This window comes from Penicillium psychrosexuale, assembly GCF_028828465.1.
Source record: "Penicillium psychrosexuale strain IBT 29551 chromosome Unknown utg000004l, whole genome shotgun sequence".
In the NCBI taxonomy this organism is placed as follows: Eukaryota; Fungi; Ascomycota; class Eurotiomycetes; order Eurotiales; family Aspergillaceae; genus Penicillium; species Penicillium psychrosexuale.
In genome coordinates, this window is record NW_026643189.1 from 4,210,764 (window position 1) to 4,233,271 (window position 22,508).

The 22,508-nt window shown below is 49.5% G+C and overlaps 6 protein-coding genes across 6 annotated transcripts; 3 read left to right on the top strand and 3 right to left on the bottom strand.

The window, feature by feature from the left end:
• Nucleotides 1–3,396, bottom strand: nut1 (putative RNA polymerase II mediator complex subunit Nut1; the record flags this gene model as incomplete). The annotated part of the gene is made up of 6 exons (XM_057188397.1): nucleotides 1–1,115; nucleotides 1,172–1,703; nucleotides 1,759–2,265; nucleotides 2,329–2,391; nucleotides 2,441–2,691; nucleotides 2,745–3,396. The coding sequence occupies 6 exons, from the start codon at nucleotides 3,394–3,396 to the stop codon at nucleotides 1–3; spliced, it is 3,120 nt and encodes a 1,039-aa protein (XP_057040100.1).
• Nucleotides 3,397–4,127: 731 nt separating this feature from the next.
• On the bottom strand, nucleotides 4,128–5,708 carry N7518_007471 (glutamate dehydrogenase; the record flags this gene model as incomplete). The annotated part of the gene is made up of 3 exons (XM_057188398.1): nucleotides 4,128–5,333; nucleotides 5,390–5,520; nucleotides 5,660–5,708. 3 exons carry the CDS (start codon nucleotides 5,706–5,708, stop codon nucleotides 4,128–4,130), a joined length of 1,386 nt encoding a protein of 461 aa, XP_057040101.1.
• A 3,462-nt stretch (nucleotides 5,709–9,170) lies between these two features.
• On the top strand, nucleotides 9,171–9,701 carry N7518_007472 (uncharacterized protein; the record flags this gene model as incomplete). Its single annotated transcript, XM_057188399.1, has 1 exon — nucleotides 9,171–9,701. The coding sequence occupies one exon, from the start codon at nucleotides 9,171–9,173 to the stop codon at nucleotides 9,699–9,701; it is 531 nt and encodes a 176-aa protein (XP_057040102.1).
• A 2,291-nt stretch (nucleotides 9,702–11,992) lies between these two features.
• Nucleotides 11,993–12,649, top strand: N7518_007473 (uncharacterized protein; the record flags this gene model as incomplete). The annotated part of the gene is made up of 1 exon (XM_057188400.1): nucleotides 11,993–12,649. The coding sequence occupies one exon, from the start codon at nucleotides 11,993–11,995 to the stop codon at nucleotides 12,647–12,649; it is 657 nt and encodes a 218-aa protein (XP_057040103.1).
• Nucleotides 12,650–15,264: 2,615 nt separating this feature from the next.
• N7518_007474 (putative MFS monosaccharide transporter) lies at nucleotides 15,265–18,279 on the bottom strand (the record flags this gene model as incomplete). The annotated part of the gene is made up of 3 exons (XM_057188401.1): nucleotides 15,265–17,270; nucleotides 17,338–18,019; nucleotides 18,136–18,279. The coding sequence occupies 3 exons, from the start codon at nucleotides 18,277–18,279 to the stop codon at nucleotides 15,265–15,267; spliced, it is 2,832 nt and encodes a 943-aa protein (XP_057040104.1).
• A 1,663-nt stretch (nucleotides 18,280–19,942) lies between these two features.
• On the top strand, nucleotides 19,943–21,914 carry N7518_007475 (acid sphingomyelinase family protein; the record flags this gene model as incomplete). The annotated part of the gene is made up of 3 exons (XM_057188402.1): nucleotides 19,943–20,080; nucleotides 20,144–20,230; nucleotides 20,289–21,914. The coding sequence occupies 3 exons, from the start codon at nucleotides 19,943–19,945 to the stop codon at nucleotides 21,912–21,914; spliced, it is 1,851 nt and encodes a 616-aa protein (XP_057040105.1).
• Nucleotides 21,915–22,508: the final 594 nt, after the last annotated feature.

A 22,508-nucleotide genomic window follows, 5' to 3' on the forward strand; every position in this document is an offset into this window, starting at 1 on the left:
CTAAAACATGTCTTCCATATCCAAGTCAAGGAACTCAGGATTGCCAACCGCCATATCCGCCGCGTTAAGCACATCGTCAATAGCATCCATGCCAGCCCCATGATCAAGTCCCATATCCTGACCTACACCAATACCACCCCCATCCATCCCAGCAGCCGCCGCATCCGCCGCCGCCTTATCCAGCATCTGATTGATATTATCCGGATCATCCTCATTGACTGTATCACCCGAAAGATCAGCAGCGGAAGGCTCAAGATCCATCCGACCCTCATGCCCCTCAACACCAAGATGCATATTCTGAATAATATTCGAGACGTCGATATTTGAGACCTGCGACGGCGGCGCCATGAGCATATTAACCCGACGTGCAAGCCGCACTACGACCTCGGCGCGTAGCGGATCACTCTCGGAGATCTTGGGCACGTTCTCGTGCTGCAGTGACAAGGCGTCGCGCAGCGTCAGGATCGCGCACCGTGGTAAAGCCTCCTTGCTTGGGTCGACTGGGTGGTAGTTGTTTTGGTCGACGGCGAAGGACTCCGTCATCGGAGCGCACACCATCGTCGTCGCAATGTCTAGCGCGATATGTCCGTTACCTGCTTCGCTCTGCTGCTTGACTTCGTCGATTATCGCGCCTAGCACGCGTGTTGCGCCCAGCATGCGGATTCCCGCTAGCACCTGCCGGTGCGTGTATGCGTGTGGGGCCATGCTGATTCCTGGGTTGGCGCTCCAGAGGACGAGAGCTTGTAAAGTTGTGCGGATGCTGGCTATTAGCCCGCCCGCGGAGTGGGACGTCCAGCTGTCAAGTTCGGAGCGGCGACAGCTGCCGACGCGGCGGAAGGAGATGTATGGCTCCAGGGCATCGAGGATTGGTTTGATGTCTGTCCGCGACTGGTTTCTCGTTCGGACATTTTTTAGTTGCTCTTCTAGTGGGCAGCCGGTTATGTTCAGGACTGTTTGGTGGATGGCTTGGGCTTCGCCGGATATTGAGTTGGGTTTAACGAGGGAGTGGAGGGTTTTGATGGGGATTGTGGGGTCGGTCTCTGATTCCCAGATGTGATTGCCCAGCCATGTCAATGCGACGACTAGGGACGGGAGGAGGAAGGGCTCGAGCAGATCTTTATGGCGGTTAGCTAAGTATCCAGTGGAAGCGATCGCGTGAAGATTTTCTTACATTCAAATCCGCCTTTCAAAGTGTCGAAATCTAGCTTTCCGGACTCGCACGCACCAAGACTCTGACCGAACAATGTCGTCACAAGCATGTAGAATTCGTGTGGGCTGCAAGAGGACATGGTCTCTTCACTGATGCCCTCGGCAATGAACAGAGCTCCGATCCAAGCGCCGAGATCTTTGTTTTGCTTCTCGCTCAAGTCGCTCAGCTTCTGGCTGCAAGCGCCCCGGTCCAAGAGTTTCAACAAGAACGAGTCATTGTTCGAGATACCCATATCAGTAGGGCTCAGATCATATCGGTATTTGAACGCAAGAACGAGCAACAAGATACTGCCAAATTCATCATAGACAGGCTGATTTTCGCCTTGGTCCTCGTCCCACTTCCAGGAATCAAGGACAGCGCAAAGAGGTTGCAATACTTGCTTTGTAGTGCGGAAAAGTAACATGACGTCCAAAGTCTGCGGGCGGCGTGAGAGCGAATTGCAGATATTCTTGAGCGTCATTGTCTCTTTTTGATGACACAAATTTTGCATGACCTTGAAGAAGTTAGCATGTTGATACTCCCAGGAATTGATATCGGATCGAACATACATCAACCACAGCGCCAACTATCGCGCCTGCATTACCCTCCATCGACTCGATCTCACCAATAAGTTGTTCAGCACGTTCATGATTGTTATTGATTTGCGAAACGAGATCATCCTTGACATAAGGGCCGCCACCAGGCAGTGTCTGCATGGGATTTTCTCCGAGAAGCTGTTCAATGCTGGATTCTCGTATGAGCTTGTGCGACGCACAAGCAAAGAGGAACTCCTGGCGAGCATCTGATAAAACACTGCTGCCCTGCATGGAGAACATCTGAGAGAAGGAGGGGAATGCGTTCGGATCCAGACGGCTTAAGGCGTGGCTGATACACATTTCCATGGAGATCGGCACCATGGATGCTGCCGAGATGGCTGCGAAAAAGGCGGGAAGCTTGTTGACAAGGAAAGACCGGAATAAGAGCATCGTGCGGCCAGATTCGTTGCGATACACGCCGTTGGAAAGAACATCAAAGGCAGCTGTGATGATTTCCTCGATGAGCACGTCATTGTGGCCCTGGTAAGGGTTAGTCAAATGTTGTAGACCACTCTGACTATGAATCGTGTCATCTGGACTTACCTGATACCGATTGGTGAGGTAGTTGATCAGAATAGTGTCATCAACCAAAGGACGTCCCACAACCTGTTACTAGTCAGTCATGAACCAACATCGTAGCGTAAGATAATCGTACCATTGAGTTGATGTACACATAGAGTCCAGCTCTAGTGTTAACAACAGGGCCATCCATGACAGAAGACTCAAACTGGAGGGCATTAACATTCACCCCGTCGATAGCAGGCCCACCCAGAGCCTTAGAAGGCTGACCGGGGTAAAGATGAAACACTTTCTGCAACCCCTCCAGACGATGCCTCAGCGGCAGAGAGACATCGATACAGAGAGGCAAGTAGCTTGACAAAGCCTGTCCTAGCTTCGCCTTCAATTCTAGAGGATATCGTTAATAACGTTTAACAAACACGGAAACCACATATACATACCTTGATTGTAATCACTGGACAACACCTCCAGCCCTTTACCAGTCCCCGACAAAGCAGCAAGCAGAATCCCCAGCGACTCGAACAACGAGACCGCATCAGGCGACCCCATCAAGCCACCCGTTGCGTGCTCAGAGTCAGAGCTGTGATTGTGCCACGCCACGACGGCCAGAATCCAGTCTACGGTAGCCGAGTATATATCCGCAGCTTCGATGACAGTTTTCGGTATTGACCCGGTGGATATGAACACCATGACATCCTGAATGACTTTGATATCAGTCATGAGCGTGGACGGTTTGTGCTTCTTAGCCTTGGACCAAGAGCCGTGTCCCTGTCCCTCCTCACCATCGCCATCACCAGTCCCCGACGCATCCATAACAGAAGAATGCTTCAGCAAACTCGTCAGCGCAGACGAAGACCTAACCCTCCCAATCTTGCACAGTCCATCGACGTACAACGGCAGAAGAGGATCCCAGGTAACACTGGAGGAAGCGCGAGCTTCAAGAAGCAGATCAAGGAGCTCGTTTTCCTCAACCGGTGCGCGAGTAAACATCAGCCCGGACAAGTCCGTGAACTCGTCTATATCTATACGGTTCGCCAGACATTGGTGGAGGAAGGTCCTCCATTGTTCGGGGATTGCCCTGTCCGGCAGCATTGTCATCTCCACAACATAACACTGCGGCCCCGGAAGCTGTAGAAATAGGATTGCAAGTTACAGACTTGCGCTAGGCATTTTTCTTTAGAGGAATAGGTCACGGGTTTTGAGGCTGGGAGGGATAGCTCTTTCTTTGGTCGGGGCTCCGAGGCTCGTTAAGGGATTACGTAATTAGCACGTGACATAACATGTCCAGCAGCACGTGACTTGTGTATTTTGATGCAAGCCATGTTCTGAGACAGCATTGGTAGGCCTTGACAAGTGCTGCAGCACTAGGTGCCGCAGTACCGGGAAACAGCACCAAAAATCCCCAGGTGCTGCAGCACTTGTCGAGGCCTAAGCATTGGACATGACAGATTAACACCTGATTTGGATCTATAGATTTCTCTAGGGTTTCATGGGATTGAAGGATTGAAGGTTTCATGCAACCATAGGGCTCTACTTTGATCTACAGTTTACAAGAGCACAAATATTTTAAATCATTCATTGAATCTCGTTATCATCATGACAATCCCAAGTGCAGAACCAAAACAAACAGCGGTGCTCAAGTGGGGATATCAATCAAATGCAACAGGGGAAAAACCAAGCGCCTCTATCCATAACCCGCTTGACATAAAGGGTAAAAAGCTATTTTCAAAGAAAAGAAAAAAATGCATCGAAGCTGCCTCTCCTCAAGAGAGGACAGAAATCATCACAGAACACCGCCCAGAATAAACGGGAGGGCGACTGATCTACCACCAGTCACCGTGCTCCTTCATGGCCTCAGCAACCTTGGTGAAACCAGCAATGTTGGAGCCAGCCACGAGGGAAGGAAGCACGCCCTCGGCAGGGGTGACATACTCCTTAGCAGTAGCAAGGCCGTTGTTGAAGCAGTCCTCCATGATCTTCTTAAGACGGGAGTCAACCTCCTCGCGGGACCAGTTGACGCGGGCGGAGTTCTGGGCCATCTCGAGACCAGACACGGCGACACCACCGGCGTTGGCGGCCTTACCGGGGGCGTACCAGATGGCAGCGGGGCCGGGGTTGGCAGTGCGGTGGGCCTCGAAGACATCGATGGCATCCTGGGTGGAGCCCATGTTGGAGCCCTCGGCGATGAACTTGCAGCCAGCGGCGATGAGAGCCTTGGCCTCGTCGCCGGAGACCTCGTTCTGGGTGGCGGAGGGGAGAGCGACATCGATGCGGCCGGTGATGTTGGTCCAGGGACGGGCACCGGGAATGTACTTGAACTTGGAGCTGAAGGTGGCCACGGTGGCGAGCTCGGAGATCTGCTTGCGCTCGACCTTGATGGCGGCAATGGCGTTGATCTCCTCGACGGTGAAGGAGCCCTCCTCACCGTTGAGGATGAGGGCACCCTGGGAGTCGGAGAGGGAGACGACGGAGCCGCCGAGCTCGATGACCTTGAGGGCGGCGTACTGGGCGACGTTTCCGGAGCCGGAGACGGCAACGCGCTTGCCGGCGAAGGACTCCTTGCCACCGGAGGCGTACTTGATCATGTGGTCGACGTAGTAGACGAGACCGTAGCCGGTAGCCTCGGGACGGATGAGGGAACCACCCCAGCTGCCGCCCTTGCCGGTGAGAACACCCTCCCACTGGTTGCGGATCTTCTTGTACTGGCCGAACATGAAGCCAACCTCGCGGCCGGTGACACCGATATCACCGGCGGGAACGTCGGTGTCGGCACCGATGTGCTTGCACAGCTCGGTCATGAAGGAGACACAGAAGCGGCGGATCTCGCTGTCGCTCTTGCCCTTGGGGTCGAAGTCGGATCCACCCTTGCCACCGCCCATGTTCAGGCCGGTCAGGGCATTCTTGAAGATCTGCTCGAAACCGAGGAACTTGAGGATGGAGAGGTTCACGGTGGGGTGGAAGCGGAGGCCACCCTTGTAGGGACCGAGAGCGGAGTTGAACTGGACACGGTATCCGCGGTTGATTTGGACCTGAAAGAGGGGGAGTTAGAATGTGGCAATTGATCGGAGATTTCGAAAACTCTTACCTGGCCTTGATCATCCTCCCAGACAACGCGGAACTGGATAATGCGCTCGGGGACGGAGACAACCTGGAGAGCCTTGCGGTACTCGGGCTTCTTCTCGAAAAGAGTGGAGTTCTCGAGGGTGGAGGCGAGCTCTGTTTCGGGGAATGTTAGCTGAGTCACCCCGAAATTGTGGAGCCGCACGCCGGGAAGATGCCGACGGTAAAGGAATTAAGTCGGGGCAAAATTTGTGATATGACATTGGCGTGGACAAGGGAAAGGGAAGAGACATACCCTTGTAGGCCTGCTCGAACTCAGGCTCGAAGGGGAGGTTCTGGATCATTTCGGCGGGTTTTTAGTCTCGGTTACTCTGCTTTTAGGTAGGGTAAAGATCAATGCTAGGCAGTGATCTGATGTGATTATGATATTAGAAATTGCCCACGAGCAGAGTATAAGACAATTGAGATTTTAGAGAGTAGATGGAGGAAGAAGGAGGGATGGAAGGGGATGATTGTACAAATATATAGAAATGTGGAGAGCCAGACTCCAAGCCGGAGTCGGACGACAGATTCCGGACGATGGGGGGAAAAGGGACGGGAGTTGGTCGATGAGCCTACAGTCGACGACCATGCCAGAAGACCAGGTTGCACGAATTGGAAGGAGAAGATCCCAAGCGAAAGATGAAACCCAATGGTTTCCAGTGGTTTCCGTGGGAAGCACGTCCGAAGTTCGGGGCCCGAACAATGTTATCTTATGGTTTAAGGTCACAGAATTTGCACAGAATTTGGCTTATCTTGCCCACATTGGACTACCTCGAATCTTCCCATCAATCATAGCCCGTGGTTTCTTCCTAAATCTTCCTTGTCTGTGAATATCTCTTCCGCGATCCGTATTCTCGGAGAGGACCGATCCGAGAGGTGAAAAAAATATAATTGAAGTGAATGTAACCTTGTTAGGAGGCTGAACCTTTAATGCATGCGTGGACTGTGCATTTAGTAGTTACTCTGAAGTACAACATAATATCTTCCAGCTATCCTGGATATCCTTATGCTATCAATGGATTGATGAAATATAAAATAATCAAATAATAACAATAATAAAAAATAAAACTCGTCTCCGCCACTCAACTCGGCAATTTGGCTCGGCTGCAGGCTAGGTCACGTGCCCACTATACCCAAACCGGCACCCAAAACGGGGCCTGCCACTTTTAGCTTACCGAGCTTATCTGATCGTCTTTGCTTTCTAACACTTTTTACTCATTTTTCCTTTATCTACACCCTACGGCTCGTCCTTTGCCCCACTGGATCAGTTGAACTGAGGGGTAGAGGGGTAGAGGGAGGGAGGGGTAATTCCAGACCTAAATCTAGTCAGAATGAGATCAAAAAAAGTTGCTACATACAGTATGCTCATATTCATACATCCAAGGAGTAGTCAAATCTATGGAATATCGAATACCCGCACCAAATCCCGGTCCAGTCAATTGCCCCCGAATAGTCATCTCGGACTGTCCAGGGTTTGTCCTTTTCCCCGTGGGTCAGGCACCAATCCCGTGTGATGCCAAGACCCGGTTAACCGCATTGGAGCCCCGATGGTCGGCGCTGCCGTGGAAGTACTTCGGAGTACCTTTAATCTCAGCTCTAGATTATTCTAATCTTAAGGAAATATGTTGCAGGATTCGACTGCCTCTACGGAGTAAGAGGATAACGATCATACGATGCAAATAAAATATATAAAAAAATAGAAAGGAAGAAACAAATGCCAACATCACGATCCTTTGCACATTGCTAGATCCTAGATCATGCCACGGTCCACCAATCGAACGGGTGCCCGCTGCAGCTCTCCGCCAAAACCCAGACCAAGACGCGCCTCTCCACTCCTTGTTGATAGCGATTTGCGGAGGCTGCGTGTTGCTTCCTGGGGTTGCGAGGGAATCCTCACCGAGAAGCCAAATGTAGAACTTATCACACGGGATGCTCCGTCTTTTTGATTCCCGAGGTCCCGGTGATATGATCTGATATATAACTACTCCGTACTCGCACGAGAGTTCGCCTCAGTCGACCTCCAATTCATACTCGCACATGACCACATGTGGCCCGTGGGACAACCTTGGGACCCTCAGGACCCAGTGGATTCCCCTTGCAGATCCAGAAGCTTATTTCCGTTAGAGCTCTCTAGTCTCAGGGTTGACTGTGGACTGTTCCCGTTACTTAGCGTCTGCATATGCGTTCTTATCTCGCAGATTCGGATGTTGGATCTTGTGGGTTCGACAACGTGCTTGCAGAGGGTTGCAACGTGGAGACCCGTTTTGGGCCTTTTAGTTCGTCGGATAGATCTCTTAGCTTGTCTAGCGTCTCCATGTTTCACTTATTCCACTTGCTATTGTAGAGATTCTTGGATTTTTGGCATAAATATTCTGTAATTGGACGTCCTTGTGCTCTGGACTTGCCATGACGTGATATCTGACGAATGGCAATCTGTGTATATCACAACTGGTTCTAGGGTATTCTTTACTGATATTGAAATCTGTTCATTCTGATATACGTCGAAATAATGTACATATTCCGTATAACGTAAAGTATTCTCCGCTATGAACATGATTAATCTCCAGGGCTGGATTCATCTGGTCAATGCACGCCTTAAAGCATGGTCCACCATATATTTACCGTTCAAACAGACATGGGTTTAGTTAACAACCACATATCTATGGGACAGTGTGTATAAAGGTAGCCCAACCTATCACTTCCATACCGATCTATATACGGAGTACAGATCCATCAGCGTTTCAACCAAGCCACGTGGAAATAACATGAGCCTCACTTCCACGCTAACCCCATCATGACACTAACTCAACTCGTCGACACCACGATGTCCAAGCGCATAAAACCCCATCCCAGTCACCATCAACACACCTAAACTCCATTCAAAAATATGTACACATATATCGATGCTATCTATGGATAGCATACGAAGTATCAACTATGCATTATATTCCCCCAGATCAGCCCAGACCAGGAAAACGGCGTTCTCCGCAACAAGCGATCCCGCACACCAGCACGAGTCCATGACAGTAGCAAATTTCCCATTCGTCCAATATTTCCCTATCGGAGACACCGTGCGCCCATGACACACGGTTTACACGGGATCGTCAGCTGGGGCCTTGCGTTCGTTTCTGCCGGCCGAGTGGGTTAGTGATCGCCACTGTCGCGCTATTCGCGGGGTACATATAAAGAAAGTAGCGGAGTACGGAGTTTTGAAGCGAGAATTTGCAAAGCCCTGTTTGTGGAGAGCTTGGAAGTTGGGATTATCCATGTCTAGCATGAACCTAGAAGAAGTTGAGTTACAGTCTGTAGAAATCCTCATCTCTCGCTTGCATCATTGCAAAGTCGTAGAGGGTTACGAGATTACACAACGAGTCATGGCATGTACGAAAGTGGACAAGGATGCCCAGATGGAGGAGATGGATTAGATAATGCGATGATCTTCGCGCTGTTTGCTATTATTGTTTCTCTTCTTATTCATGTCGGGATGTTGATTTGCTAGAGATGTGCGGTGACACGTGTCGGCTGTCGGGTGTGGGTTGATATACCGTTTTCGACCCTGCAGGGATATATAAACGCTGGCGATCTTGTCGCGAAGGGGGTCCAACGTTCACCGTTCACCGTTTTTCCCATCTTGGGACTGGTGTGGTACATATGTCCTTCGCCACGACACATGTGCTCAGGATGCATTGATCGCGCGTGGCAAGTTGCGATGTTGTGACACCTACTCACCACCGGCATAATTCGACGCTTCTGACATAACCAGTATGGCGGTCGGCGGGAACCCATGTCTGTACTCGTACGCTCTTGGCAACGAAGCCCGGTCGCCAAATCGCTGCGGAGCTTTATCCGGATATCCACCAGCTGCAGTGCAGAGGACTTGGTCATGCGACCATACTGTTTCTGTCTTGGAACGACACATATCCATACAGACCGGCTTGTTTCAAATGCTTTATAACAATGGCATAGGGTATGGTAGTGTGGTGATTGGGCAGCAGCTTGAGATTCCCCTTAATCTATCTACCCGCTCCGCAACCTCTCCAGGGGTATCTGCGGAACTGAGCGTGGATACTGCGTGCGTACTAGTTGTCGTCGCGCTCGAGTTGAGACAAGCTATATCCTCTAGCAGCCCAATGGCGTCGGCTGAGTTGTGTCATGACTGTTCTGGGTTGGCTCCGCTCCGACGCAAGAATGGCAATGGGTTGTCACTAGTCCGGGTATACCAAACTACCGTCTTGGAGGATATTGTGGTCTTCGCATATAGACATCGGCGAGACCGTGCAGCGTGCGCACTATGATCGAATTGGCAAGAGCATCTCCGGCTGTGATTCGTGATCACACTTCTTGCCAGTTCGTGATTCCGACTGGCTGACTCGAACTGCAGTCCTAGCTCAATAGGGACACATGTCATATATTGTAAAGAATCGCCCCGTCACCTGTCAAATGGCAAACGAGTGGATCAGCTTGGAGCTCCGCATGTGGCGAATTCCACGGGGAAGAGAGAATAGATTGATCGGATGGCTAGAATTCACAATATTAGAATTGGTCAGTGATGAATACATTAAACTCGACCCAATCGAAATAGCCGACAGTATAATCTCGAAAAAGAAAGCGCAAAAGGGGAATGCGACGCACATAGTTCCGCCCTTTACTTAACCCCTGGCCCGGCGCCACCAGATTTTGTGCAGCTGAAAGGACCCATATCGACTCTAGAAAAGGAGTTACAAAAACTCGCCCGCACACAAACTGCGATTTGAATACTTAATCAGTAGACAATATAAAGCAGGTCGCCGTACTCCATACGGAGTGCTCCGTATTCCGTACGGGATGGTCAACCCCCCTAAAGATCAGCTCTGTCATTTCTTATCTGGGAGGCGCGATCGGGTCAGAGCTTGACCTCCCCGCTAAAGGGGGATCTGACTCTCACAGCTCGATGAGTGGCCCCTGCTCTCCTATGTTCTGGCCCTTTTTTAAGTAGATCCTAGCGCGTGTGCTCTAGTGACGCCAATATGGGGCTGACTTTGTAAGCTTGTGTCATATTGCGGCCCCTGAACAATTGGGAACGAGGTGTAATAAGTAGCTTTGCAATGCATACAATCAATAAGGAATGTTCCAGGATCGAAAGATCGGGGTCGATAACAACAAAGTGGATTCCGGGTCTTGCGTGCTGCATGCGATATTGAAGAACCCGGTTTGTGGGAACTTGGCAGGGAGGAGTACATAGCATACAGATCAACTCCCTGAGGTTGATTTAGATATGAAACTCACTATAAAAACGTCACTCTTAGTGTAATTCTTGATTCAATTATTGCGTCAAGTGATGCCAAAACGAACTACACTGCAGGGTTCAATCTATTTCACGCTATCCTCTGACTAGTCGTCCACTTAATACTTGGGCACTGCTGACATGGAATAGGCAGGCGTTCTGGTCTAATATTATTCCAATCATGACTAGGCGCCTTGCAGCGAGTACCAGCCCGGGTTTAGATTGGTTGAGCACATACCAGGAGGTCCCGGTCTTGAAGGGGCCCCCTTTTTTTCCCTTTCTGATCCAGCCTGATCTAGTTACGCTTCGATGCAGCTATGTCATGTACCCGGACGCCTTTTATAGGAACAGGTATTATTAGCATGCCCGGATCCGGGCCAATAGGACGTGCAAGACGTGCAAAGTGATTGATATCTGTGACAAAATAGGGAGTTATCCAGGATTGAGAGTCTTCCGTATCGGGAATGTATGTGGTAAAGGTGTAATATAAGCGTAATATATTAATATATCAAATAAAATTCCCAAAACCTGCCCTAGATCGATATCCACCGTCGACCCGTGGTTTAGCAGATCTCAGAATGATTGGCCTGACCGGATAGACCCGTCCTCGATGGATCCGATTCAGAAATACTCCGTATAGAGGTCGAGTGCGTCTCTTATTAGTCCTACAGACCCCGTTTCTCTTCTATGGACGTTCCAGAACAATTCTGATATCTTTTTTTCTCTCCGAATTTACTTCAATTCTCCCTTCTCGTTCCTCTTCTACTTCTTTTCCCTCTGCCTCTTTAGGTATTGGAATTCACATGTATGTCTTCGGTTCTTTTGCTTCATACATAATATCCCCAATGGGTATTCCGTGAACAACCTCCCCCCAATCCTTACCTGAACATCCTAGATGGTTCCCTAACAGATGTCCATTAACAAGCCCCAATCTCGTGGCGGACTCGGGACCATCAGGGATCTGTTCCGCTCTGCACCGCCCTCCCCGACCTCCCCTTCACGACATCGAGTCTCTCTCCTAGTTCGTCGAGGTAGGGATATTTTTTCCAAGTAATCATTCCCCAATCTACCTTTCACCCACCTACCCCTCCGGTTCACTCAATTTGGGGCCGCAATTCGACCCCACTGGATTCCCAGACCTCGGGAAAGAGGCGCAGCCCCGAACAGACCAACAAGAGAGAGAGAACACGAACTAAGCAAAGCATCGGGAAAAGAAATAGACAAGTAGATCCTCCAAGACTACAAACTGCAACTCCAGCTCCAACTTCAACCTCGACCTCGATCTCAACATCCTATTCGGACTCACCTTCACTACACCCATCTATGAACTCCCATCCACAAATTGACCCGGCCCCTGTGATTGGTCTAGCCGACGCCTCGCCAGGGTCAGACGACAACTCCGATATCTTTGCATGGTACCCCCGCTATCAAAGCTGTCAACGCTACTTCCTAGATCACGCCCAGCACAGCGTCCCCGTCCAAGCCCTCTCCACATTCTTAAACATCCGACTCCCCTTCCAGCGCCAACCTCACCCAATCTTCAACTCAACCTCGACCCCTTCCAACCAAACTCCACCACCCGGCACACAACCCCCAGGGCCGCCCCCCATCTCATTGATCCCCTACATCCGCCGCCTAGTCGCAACCGGCATGGACTTCCCCGGCGTGCTGCACGGCTTCTTCGGCGACGACTGGGGCAGTGGCGTGGGACCCATGCACGAGCAAGAGCGCCGCAACTACCTCTTCGCAGCCAAGAGCGGCGGCTGGGCCTCCGTGAAAAAGGACTACGATATTCCCCCGCTGGAGACCATACCGTTCCTGCGGCCGTTGCAGGGGGCTCTCGACGCCGAGATCGAGGCCGCCGAGCGCAGCTGGAGTGAATGGCTCGCTATGGAAGACTGGATGGTTGGTCCCCGGGCGCCGGATATCATGCACGACTCGTCTTCGCAGAACTCACTGCCGCGGAGTGCACGCGGCTGAAGAGGGTTCCTCGAGGACTGTTGACTGTTCTTGTTTCGACTCTGTCTTTTTACATCGGGTCGGCGACTTGGCGTCCACCAGAGCCCTGTCTGGCTCTTGGTTTTTTATCTAGCGATCTTGTTTCTTGTTTATTTCATTTGTTCTGTCCAGCGGCTTCTTCTTATTAATACGGGTTCCTGTACATTAGGATATGGGTGCTGGCTTCTGCGCAAAATACGCATTTAGTAACGGGCGACTTGTGTTACGAATTTCATCATTGGGGGGAGCTTTCTTTGTCCTATTCGGTTTTATTAGATCGCATAGGGTAGATGGATATATACGTAATTCATCTATACATATAATCCATATAAAAACTGGAATCAACACTCTCCAACAAGGTCTGTAGAACAACGGAAGTCATCCGAGGCTCCGGAATGATCCCGGAGTTCAGATACGACATTGGGGCGATTACGCCTTCGACATGGAGAAAGAGGAAGAAAAAAAGAAATTCAAAACTTAAAGTCCGATCCCACCTGTCCGGTTTAGTAGAATAGAGAATAGGCTACATTTTGGTCTGTATAAATCAACCAATCCCAGTACAGCCAAAAAAAAAAGAAACCCCCGTCGGGAATCGTACCAAACGAGCAGAATCGCCGTTTCAAAAGTCGCTGAATCTCGCAACCCCACTGGTTTGCGCTTGTTCCGCTGTGGACTCTCCAGATCCAATCCGAACGGCTACCGCTGGTGGCTGCCCGTTGGATGGCTATGCGCGTTTGAGGGGGGCGACTTTTTTTTCGCTCGATCTGAATATCATGGAAGAATCGGGCAATAAGTCCGTGTCTTGGTGTTACATGTATCTTTCAGAGCATTCTTTGAGTTTTGGACCAGATTAGCTCTTATGCCTAATCGTAGGCCTGATCTTAACGGCGATAGGGACTGACTATATTAGAACCGATCGTGATATCTATAGAGCATCGCAAGCATAACTTAATCTACTCCGAAACTTTATCGAGAAATTTACATATATTGTAGTTACTCCAAGCACATCGCTTTATTAGCTCTAATAGATGAGGCTTTGTGAACTATCTCGTGGCGTAGCTGAGACTGGGGCTTGCCTAGGCTTTTAACCTTCTTATAGGCTTTTTAGTTCGACGCTTTCTCCACTAGCCTTGCCACCGCCGGAATCCAATCTGACTGGCTTCTATCAGAAAGTAAATCTCCGAGATCACACCTTTTTCGGTGTTGCATCGGAGAGGCTCTGATTTTTGGTTATGGTTTCAGTTAGAGTACTATCGTGTGTTCTAGCCTGGCCTTGTTTTTTGTTTGAAGAATTAAATAATTGTTAGGGAAGTAGGGAAATAGTAGGGGGAATGCCGGGATTGACATTCCTCTGGTATTTCCACCCTCTACCTAGTCCGCAATTTGGAGATCTGTGACGAGCCAGTCCTGAAAAAAAGAAGACAGTATGAGTACCATGGGCTATCTTCAGCAAATAAACATGATCAAACTACGTAAAATTACTAGTGAGGTACATATTTTGACCATGAAACCGTCTAAAAAGGCACTCTCCAAGATAAACCCTTGACCCACGCAAAAGTACATAGAAAGGATTGGGAATCTGATCAAGGCGCAGACTACGAGAGAAGAAGTGATCAACCGCAAGTGAAAGAAATGCCATAGAGATGCTTCTTCTGGTTTCTGGAGGATGGGATTTGGTGGTTTATAGCATAGAGCTATATAAAGAGCTTCGTGACAGTAGCTAGATCATCACACAGATATGATGACGATGGAGGTAAAGACTACGAGAAGCAGGATAGTCAACAGAATGATGATGATATGAAGTGGATGGAAAATGATGATCTAGCTACTGCCATAAAGCTCTCTATATAGCTTCGTGGACAAAGACACACAGATATCCATTGGAAAACATCTTCTGCAAGACGAGAAAATAGACATCTGCCGAGCCGCGTTCCTGCAGGACGGATAAAGAGATTGCCAAACAGAGGCCTGTCAAGCTGCATGAATAGGAATAGCAAACGCCCGAATGCATCAGCTGCTTTGCATCCAAATGGAATCTGCGCTCAGTGGAATAATAATATATGTCACTATGGGTACGAGGAGATTCATATACATAGCCACTAAATTCTAGAACTACGCATTTTCATGCTAGTGGTTAATGAGCAAGTTCCCAAAATAGCCCTTTTTTGGTTTACACGTCGGAGGTAGTGGTAGCAGTTGCCCGCGGGTGTTTGGCGAGGATCACGACATCTCGATAGGGTGGGCCATATGAGAATCCTCATAGTCGAGAACCAATCAGATCCAAATTAAATATAAGAAATTGATTCAAGCCAGAAGTCAAGTTAGATCATGAGATTTGTCGAATAGCATTAAGCAATGAAGCCAAAAATAAGGAGAGAAGACATAACTTTTGGTCAAAACACCACCGCTGAAATGCTGTGAAAAAAATCAAACAGAAGGATTGCCGCCCAATATATGCACAGAGAAAACACATGACATAATATTGTGACAAAACCCAAAAAGCAAAAGCGAAAGGGTATCTAGGGGTTCGCAAGTGTCGTGAAGTGTAGGGTATAAGGAAAGAGACATAAACAGCAGTTAGGCATACTGAGCGACGGTCATAAATCATCGATTCTGGTAGAAAACTTTTTCTTTGAGCTAGAATTGCGAGAGGAACTCGACTTGACACGCGAGGTAGAGCTAAAACTAGATTTAGCCCCTGAAAGATCACGAGCAAGCGAGTTTTCGTGCATCTCCTCCGGGAGCAGAAGATCCGGTAGGTGGTCTGGATTCGATGCCAGACTGCGCGGATGGGAAAGAACACCACCAAGAGAAGGATTGCTCTTTTCGCGATGCACGGTCTCGATCGAGGTCCGAGGTCGGCGGCGATGTCGGCGGAGATACTCGTTCGGAACTGGGTCGACTTGCTTTTTCACGGCGGGTACGAGGTTGAGGTAGATGGGGAAGATAGCACCGGCGCAGAAGAGCGCGACTATAACGCAGAAGGAGTATGACCCGCCGTGTGCGAGGTATGCCGCGTATTCGGCAAACGGGAAGAAGGTGCCGCCGCCGATTGCCACTGTCATGAAGACAGCGGCTGTTTTCGTATGCTGGGCTGTGCCGCGGAGGGAGATGGCGAAGATAATGCTGAATGCGCCGCTCTCGAATAGGTAGACCAGCATTACCATGACGATTGCTCCTGTGCCGCTTGTTTTCATGCAAAGAATTGAGCAGACGATCATGCCAATGTAGCTGACCATAAGAATCCAGCGTGGTTTGAGGAACCATTGCGCAAACGCGGCGAAGAAGCGGCCCACGGCGAAAATGCTGTGTCCGATGGTCAGGAAATCGAATGGTTTGAGTGATGAATCTGGACGAGCGGCAAGAACGAAACGTTGGAGAGCTGTCGCAACGACTTCTTGTCCAGCCACGTAGAAGAATTGAGACCAGATTCCCAGGCCGAGAGTCAGCCAAACGACCGGAATACCGATAACTTTGGCCATATTGTCTTCTCGGCGACGATTTGCTAGTTCTTCCAAATCTTCATCTGACGCTTCGGGGATTGGTAGATAATAGAACGCCACTGCCAACAGCACATCGAACAGAGCAATGCCAAGATATGCCCATTGTACGTCAACCAAAGATGCGACATCCTGAACATTCTTGAAGAGAACCCGTTTCGCCAGGAGCGGCGATAATACGCTTCCAACAGCTTGCACACCTTGCGAAATGTTGAGTCTGATCTCAGAATTCTCAAGTGGTCCACATAGCGCAATGAACGGATTTGCCGCAGTCTCCAAAACTGCTAGTCCAAACCCGACAATGAAGTTTGACAAAATGAACGCAGGCGTCGACGTCAGAACAGCGGAAGGCCAAAATATAAGGGTTCCACAGGCATAGATGCAAAGTCCAGTTATGAAGGTGGACTTGAAGCCCCATATTTTCAAGACCGGTCGGCCAACCAGTAGAGGACCAACCACGTATCCACCGAAGTACGCACCATGAAGACCCAAAGAATGCCAAGGACCTAAATTGACGATAGTCTCGAATTGAGAATTCAGAATATCAAGCAAGCCGTATGCGAAACCCCAAAGGAAGAATAGTAGTGTGGTCAATGCAATTGGCGTAATCGACTCTCTGTTGTTCAGCTTTAGCATACTTTCCGGATTCTTCATGTTGACAAAATCGAAGAATGTGATATCCGGTGCATAAGATGCGCTCGTGTTGGTGCCTCCCTCTGTATCGAGGGCCCTTGTTTCTGGGATACCTAGGAAATCCAATATACCCATAGGCTCCGAGTCCCGGGAGCTAGGTCGGCCAGTGGAGACACCACCAACTTGGTTCCGTAGACCCTTATTCCCGTCGTCATTCGATGGAAATGGCAATGGCAATTGATATTCTGGCGGACCCGAGACTGCAGCCGGGGGTGGCACTGCAACCTGACTTTCTCCTGTCGGGCCTGCAGAGAGTCCATGAGGCGAAGCAGTTGATGTCTCGTCACCAGTGTCTCTAATCAATTTCGGAACAAGACGAGTGACCAGAGGTTTGAGACTCGGGACACAACCGCAGATTATCGAGATGTTGACTTCGACGACAGACCACATGAAAGATAGCGACGCGTACCCTGTGAAATCCCCATCGTTAGCCCAATTGACGCGGTAATTTGAAATACGGAGATGAGCGAGTCGTACAACTGAAATCAACCCCTCCTATGTTTTGAATATGAATTGACTTGACTTCCAGCGAACGAGAAATGGCAGCCTGTTGGAGAAAGGCAATTCGAACCACATCGACCACGGCCACAAAGAAACCAAAGGAGAAAGTGACCACCAAAATAATCTTTTGCTTGTAAGGTAGGCGCATTGTTGTCAAAAGCGGCATCGGAAGCAACAGGATCGCAAGATCCGTAATAATATTCACCGGGGACGAGGAAAGGTACAGGGTGACAATATCGGTGCAACTCGCATGGGCCGGGATGTCAGAAAGGAATACTGCGCTGAGAGGACGACATTGGAAAACATTGACCAATGTTAAAGCAAAGCCCGCTGCGTTCACTACAAACAGAGTGACATAGTTTGCACATCGGAAAACTTTTTGATTGCGTGTCAAGGTCAGGAAGAAGACGAGGATCGACGTCTTGACCGCCATTAGCGCCGGATTCTGAAATATCGTCAGCATGCCATCTATTTCAGTATTGGTCTGCGGGGTAACAGGGGGAGTAACAATGGCATTGTAACTCACATAGAGGACCGTGAATGCATAATTAGCCGTATTGAAAGCGAGTTCATCTTCAGGCTTAATGTCACTCGAATGGAGGCCAAGACCCTTCCGAACGGCGTAGAATAGCGAGAAGGAAAAGCCAAAATCAATGAACTGCAGACTGGTTAGCCTCCGAGCTCTAGCACGAGGTTCGATCATGTGCCCAATAGATGTAGCGCGTTCTCGCTACATCCCCGGGTACATGCAGGGATCAAGCCGAGGGATCCTACCCATGCGACCAACATCAACCAGTCGTGTAACCCAATCTTTCTGACCACAAATATACGCGAAATGAAGCGAAGGGCGACAAATAGACTGGCGATGGAGAAAAGGGTGATCGAAACACCCAGCGTGGCTTGTTGACGACCCTCCATGACGAATTTGGCCGATGGCGGACTGCCCCAACGGACAGTCCGGTTTTAACAATCACACGTAGCGCAGAACAGTGCAGACGGTTGAAGCCCTCGGATTTTATTGTAAGATCGTGATCGTAAGCGTGCTGAAATGGCGCGTGTACGGAGGCGTCATCGTCTCGTTTCCCGACGGAGTCCGAATCCGGAATATGGAGGACGGGGAGAGAAGAAGGAGAACAGCAGAGATTAAAATACTTGGACAGATGTTGAGATAGAAGGGAAAAGGGGGTTGAAGAAAAAGATGGTAAACACGTCAAAAAGAATGTGGGGAGAGAGAAAATTAGATCCTTTTACCCCGGTTTTGGCCCGCCAATCACCTTGGACTTCTTCTCTCCTTGTCCCTTTCTTATTTTCAAGGTACATCTATGAGGCTATAACTAATGCTACACGAATACACAGATACACAGCATGCAAGTACTATTCCTGTCCAGGGATTGTTTCTTAATGAAGATCCCCACATATGGCTGGCTCATCCAATGAACATGGCACAACAGGCCAAAGCGAGCTAACCCCCAATCCATGACGAAATCCAACCAATTCGAGAGTCCCGTGAGATTGACACGATACTATGATTGTTTTCGCATGGATACCTGCGCGAGTACTCTGTCAGGGGCTGTGCTGGTCCGCACCTATATAGGCAATTCATGGTCCCTGCACATGAGCCATTCCACATTCCGGAGTCACAAAGTTCTTGAAATACACGTGGCAGTCATTTTATTGAATCTGGCCGAGTCTGCGAGGCTGCACTCAGGGATTTAGTAGAGGAACTTCTGTTGTGAGACGGACGGGTTGGGGATTTGCGATCGACAGCGATCTGTCTATTCGCCAATTATTAGTGTGATGCATCAGGCCAAAAGTTGCAGCTCCTTCCCAATACGTCCAAGCAGCAGACCCGAGCATGGATATTGATTTTCTACCCCAGATCAACACCTGCAAGTATCCGTTCGAACCAATCCTCCTACCCGCAAGATTTCAAGAATTTATCTACTACGAATCCTGCAAGTGCTAAGCCTGACATGTACAATGGTTGGTAAGATGGACTGGTGCATTCGATCGGATTTTACTGTCACTGGATGAACTTGGTGTGCATATCTACATTTAGGTAAGCTTCTGGTTGTTCATCTATATTTTGGTACTACATTTTCGTTTGAACACCGTGATGACTCCTATTTAAGAGCAAGTTCACGAGTATGCGAACATGCCAAGGATACCCCGATGGCGTATGATCATCAGCCCCTGAGATCAGCGGCTTCGCAACGTTACAAGGAACCATCTGCTAGCTCCTTGGCTGCGTTTGTTGAAAATAATACAGCGTATTACCACTAGGCTACAAAAAGACCGTGGTGTTCTATGACCTGGCGGGGATATGAATACTACTATACTGCTCATCACATGGTAAAAAGTGGTCCTAATGCTATGTCGGAACCGAATAAAATCTAAGCAGATCGCCTTCTATTTGGCAAAGTACGGAAGGGCCTGCCCAGCTGCTCTTGGCCCGTGATATTTAAGATGCCGACTGCCTAGGAGTTTCACATCAATGCTGGGAAGGTACGAAGTGCCCTGACTGCTTCCGAGGTTTGTCTTCGTCAAACCAGCCGCCTCGTCTAGTCAACTCCTCGTCAAGATGAGACTCGACTTCTTTCTGCTGGCGTTCGGGCTTTCGGCGTCTCTCCGGGGCGTACAAGCCGAGACTCAAGTCGACCAGTCCGTCGCTTCTATCTGGGACGACTTCAAGAACGCAGTTGACTGCGGTGCTTGCCAAGTATGCTTATGTTTGGCACTTCCATTCTCTTGTATCTTTTGCTGACTCTATGCAATTATACAGATTCTCCTCGGTAGCATCAAAGTTGCCGCAGGGCTTGGTGAGAATTTCATGATCGACGTATTCACTGGGTTGTGCAAAATCAGCAGGGTATGTTGGCCATGCTCGTGAGATTACTGACTCAATCCCATTAATCGCAAGTGTACAGGTCGAGGACCCAGATGTCTGCGCTGGGATCATCAAGAAAGAAGGACCTGCGCTGCATGATGTTTTCAATGATTTACAACTCAACTCTGACGCATCCAAGACACTATGCGCTAGTTTGGTCGGACTCTGCAAGCAACCCGATGTTCATTCATATAACCTGACGTTCCCTTCACCTAAGTCAAAGACTGTGAGGCCACCACCTAGCGGCAAGACACCGCTCAAGGTCGTCCATTTCAGCGATACACACGTGGACCTCCTCTACGAGCCTGAATCTAGCTACAAGTGCTCCAAGCCTATCTGTTGCAGATCTTGGTCGGATGGATATTCACCAGAGAAAACAGCCTACCCATGTGGACCATTTGGAAACACAAAGTGTGACACACCACAAATACTTCAGGAGAGCTTGCATGCTGCTATCGCAGACATCAATCCGGAGTTCTCCATTTACACCGGTGATGTGGTGGCCCACGATATCTGGCTGGTTGACGAGGCTGAAGCTCTGAAAGCGCTCAATGCTACGTATAGTGCAATGGAAAATGACCTCGGCACTGTGTATGCTGCCATAGGAAACCATGACACTGCACCACTCAACCTCTTTCCCACGGATGCTTCGAATAAAGCTGATCCCCGATGGGCTTACGAGGCTCTTGCAGCAGATTGGTATGGACTCACGGGTGTTTCTTCCGTCAAATCTGCGGATCAATTCGCGTCGTACTCAGCCGTCCATCCCAACAGCAATCTGCGCATCATCTCTTATAATAGTATCTTCTACTACGTATTCAACTTCTATATGTACCAGGAGCCAATGGAGAAAGACCCACGAGGACAGTTTGAATGGCTCATCAAGGAACTGCAGGCTGCCGAGGATGCGGGCCAACGCGCATGGCTAATATCTCATATACCATCCGGTATACCCGATCACTTCCGCGACCATTCGGATTACTTCGACCAGATTGTGCAGCGTTACGAAGCCACCATTGCAGGATTGTTCTATGGTCATACACACCGGGATGGGTTCCAGATTGCATACTCCGACTACAACGAGCGAGACTGGAAGACAGCCACTGCAATGGGTTATATCATTCCAGCCGTAACGCCAACGGAAGGCTCGCCCTCTTTCCGCGTCTACGAAATTGATCCAGTCACCTTCGGCGTCTTGGATTACACTCAGTACATCGCCAACATCAGCGACCCGTCCTTTCAGACAAAGCCAGAATGGCTGCCCTATTACTCCGCGAAGGCAGACTATGGATCCAAGATCTCTCCTCCGCTTACGGATCCACAAGCCGAGATTAGTCCAGCTTTCTGGCACAATGTCACCGTCGCGATGGAACGCGATCCGACGGTTTTCCAAGATTATTGGGCGAGACGTGTTCGCGGATTCGAAGTTGAGAGCTGCAATGGTGACTGCATGAAAAATGAGATCTGCCTTCTGCGTGCCGCTAATGCACAGTATAACTGTGATAAGGCGAAGTCTTTGGACTTCTCTAAGCTTGATGGGCAGGAGGGTGATATCTTGCTGGAAAAGGAGCTTCGCACCAGCTGCCATCATGCTGGAATGGCGACTCTGATCTCAAAAATGGCGCATCGGGCTAGACTTGAGCGGAGAAAGGAGCTTGAGGCTTGAAGGGCCATGGCTGATAATTTGGCAGTTGATACATTTAATTCTGGACAGTAATAACTACCGACGCTAATTTTGACAATGTTGCCATCCAAACGTATTTCCCTTTTGTCTCTGTTTTCATAATAGATACCTGAAGTAAGCGTCAATGAGCTTTGTGGGGGAGAGGAACAGCAGGCATAGAGCTCTGGAGACAGACTTTAGAGAAAAGTAGAAGGAGGGGAAAAAAATGACAAAAAAGGACATTCCCATCCAGTGCCTGGGGTTATACTCCCAGGTCGCCACTTAGGGGATCATAATGCTTAAGTAACCCCAACCAGCTTTACCCTAAGATCTAGTCGTCCCTACCTGCAGCACACATTGTCGGACCTCCAGGGCGCGCGTATCGATCTCGCGCACTCCAGCGGGTCCAGACCGGTACCACGCAAGGTGGGCAATTAGGGGAGCATAATTGGAACATTTATGACCGTTAACTGGGTGGGTCGAACGCTGACAGCTAGGACCTAAACTAGCATTTTAAACGCGTGTCAACACACTCAGCCACTGGGGGGAATGTCGGTTAGGGGGAAGGTGTTGCTATGAAATATATAGGAACAAACA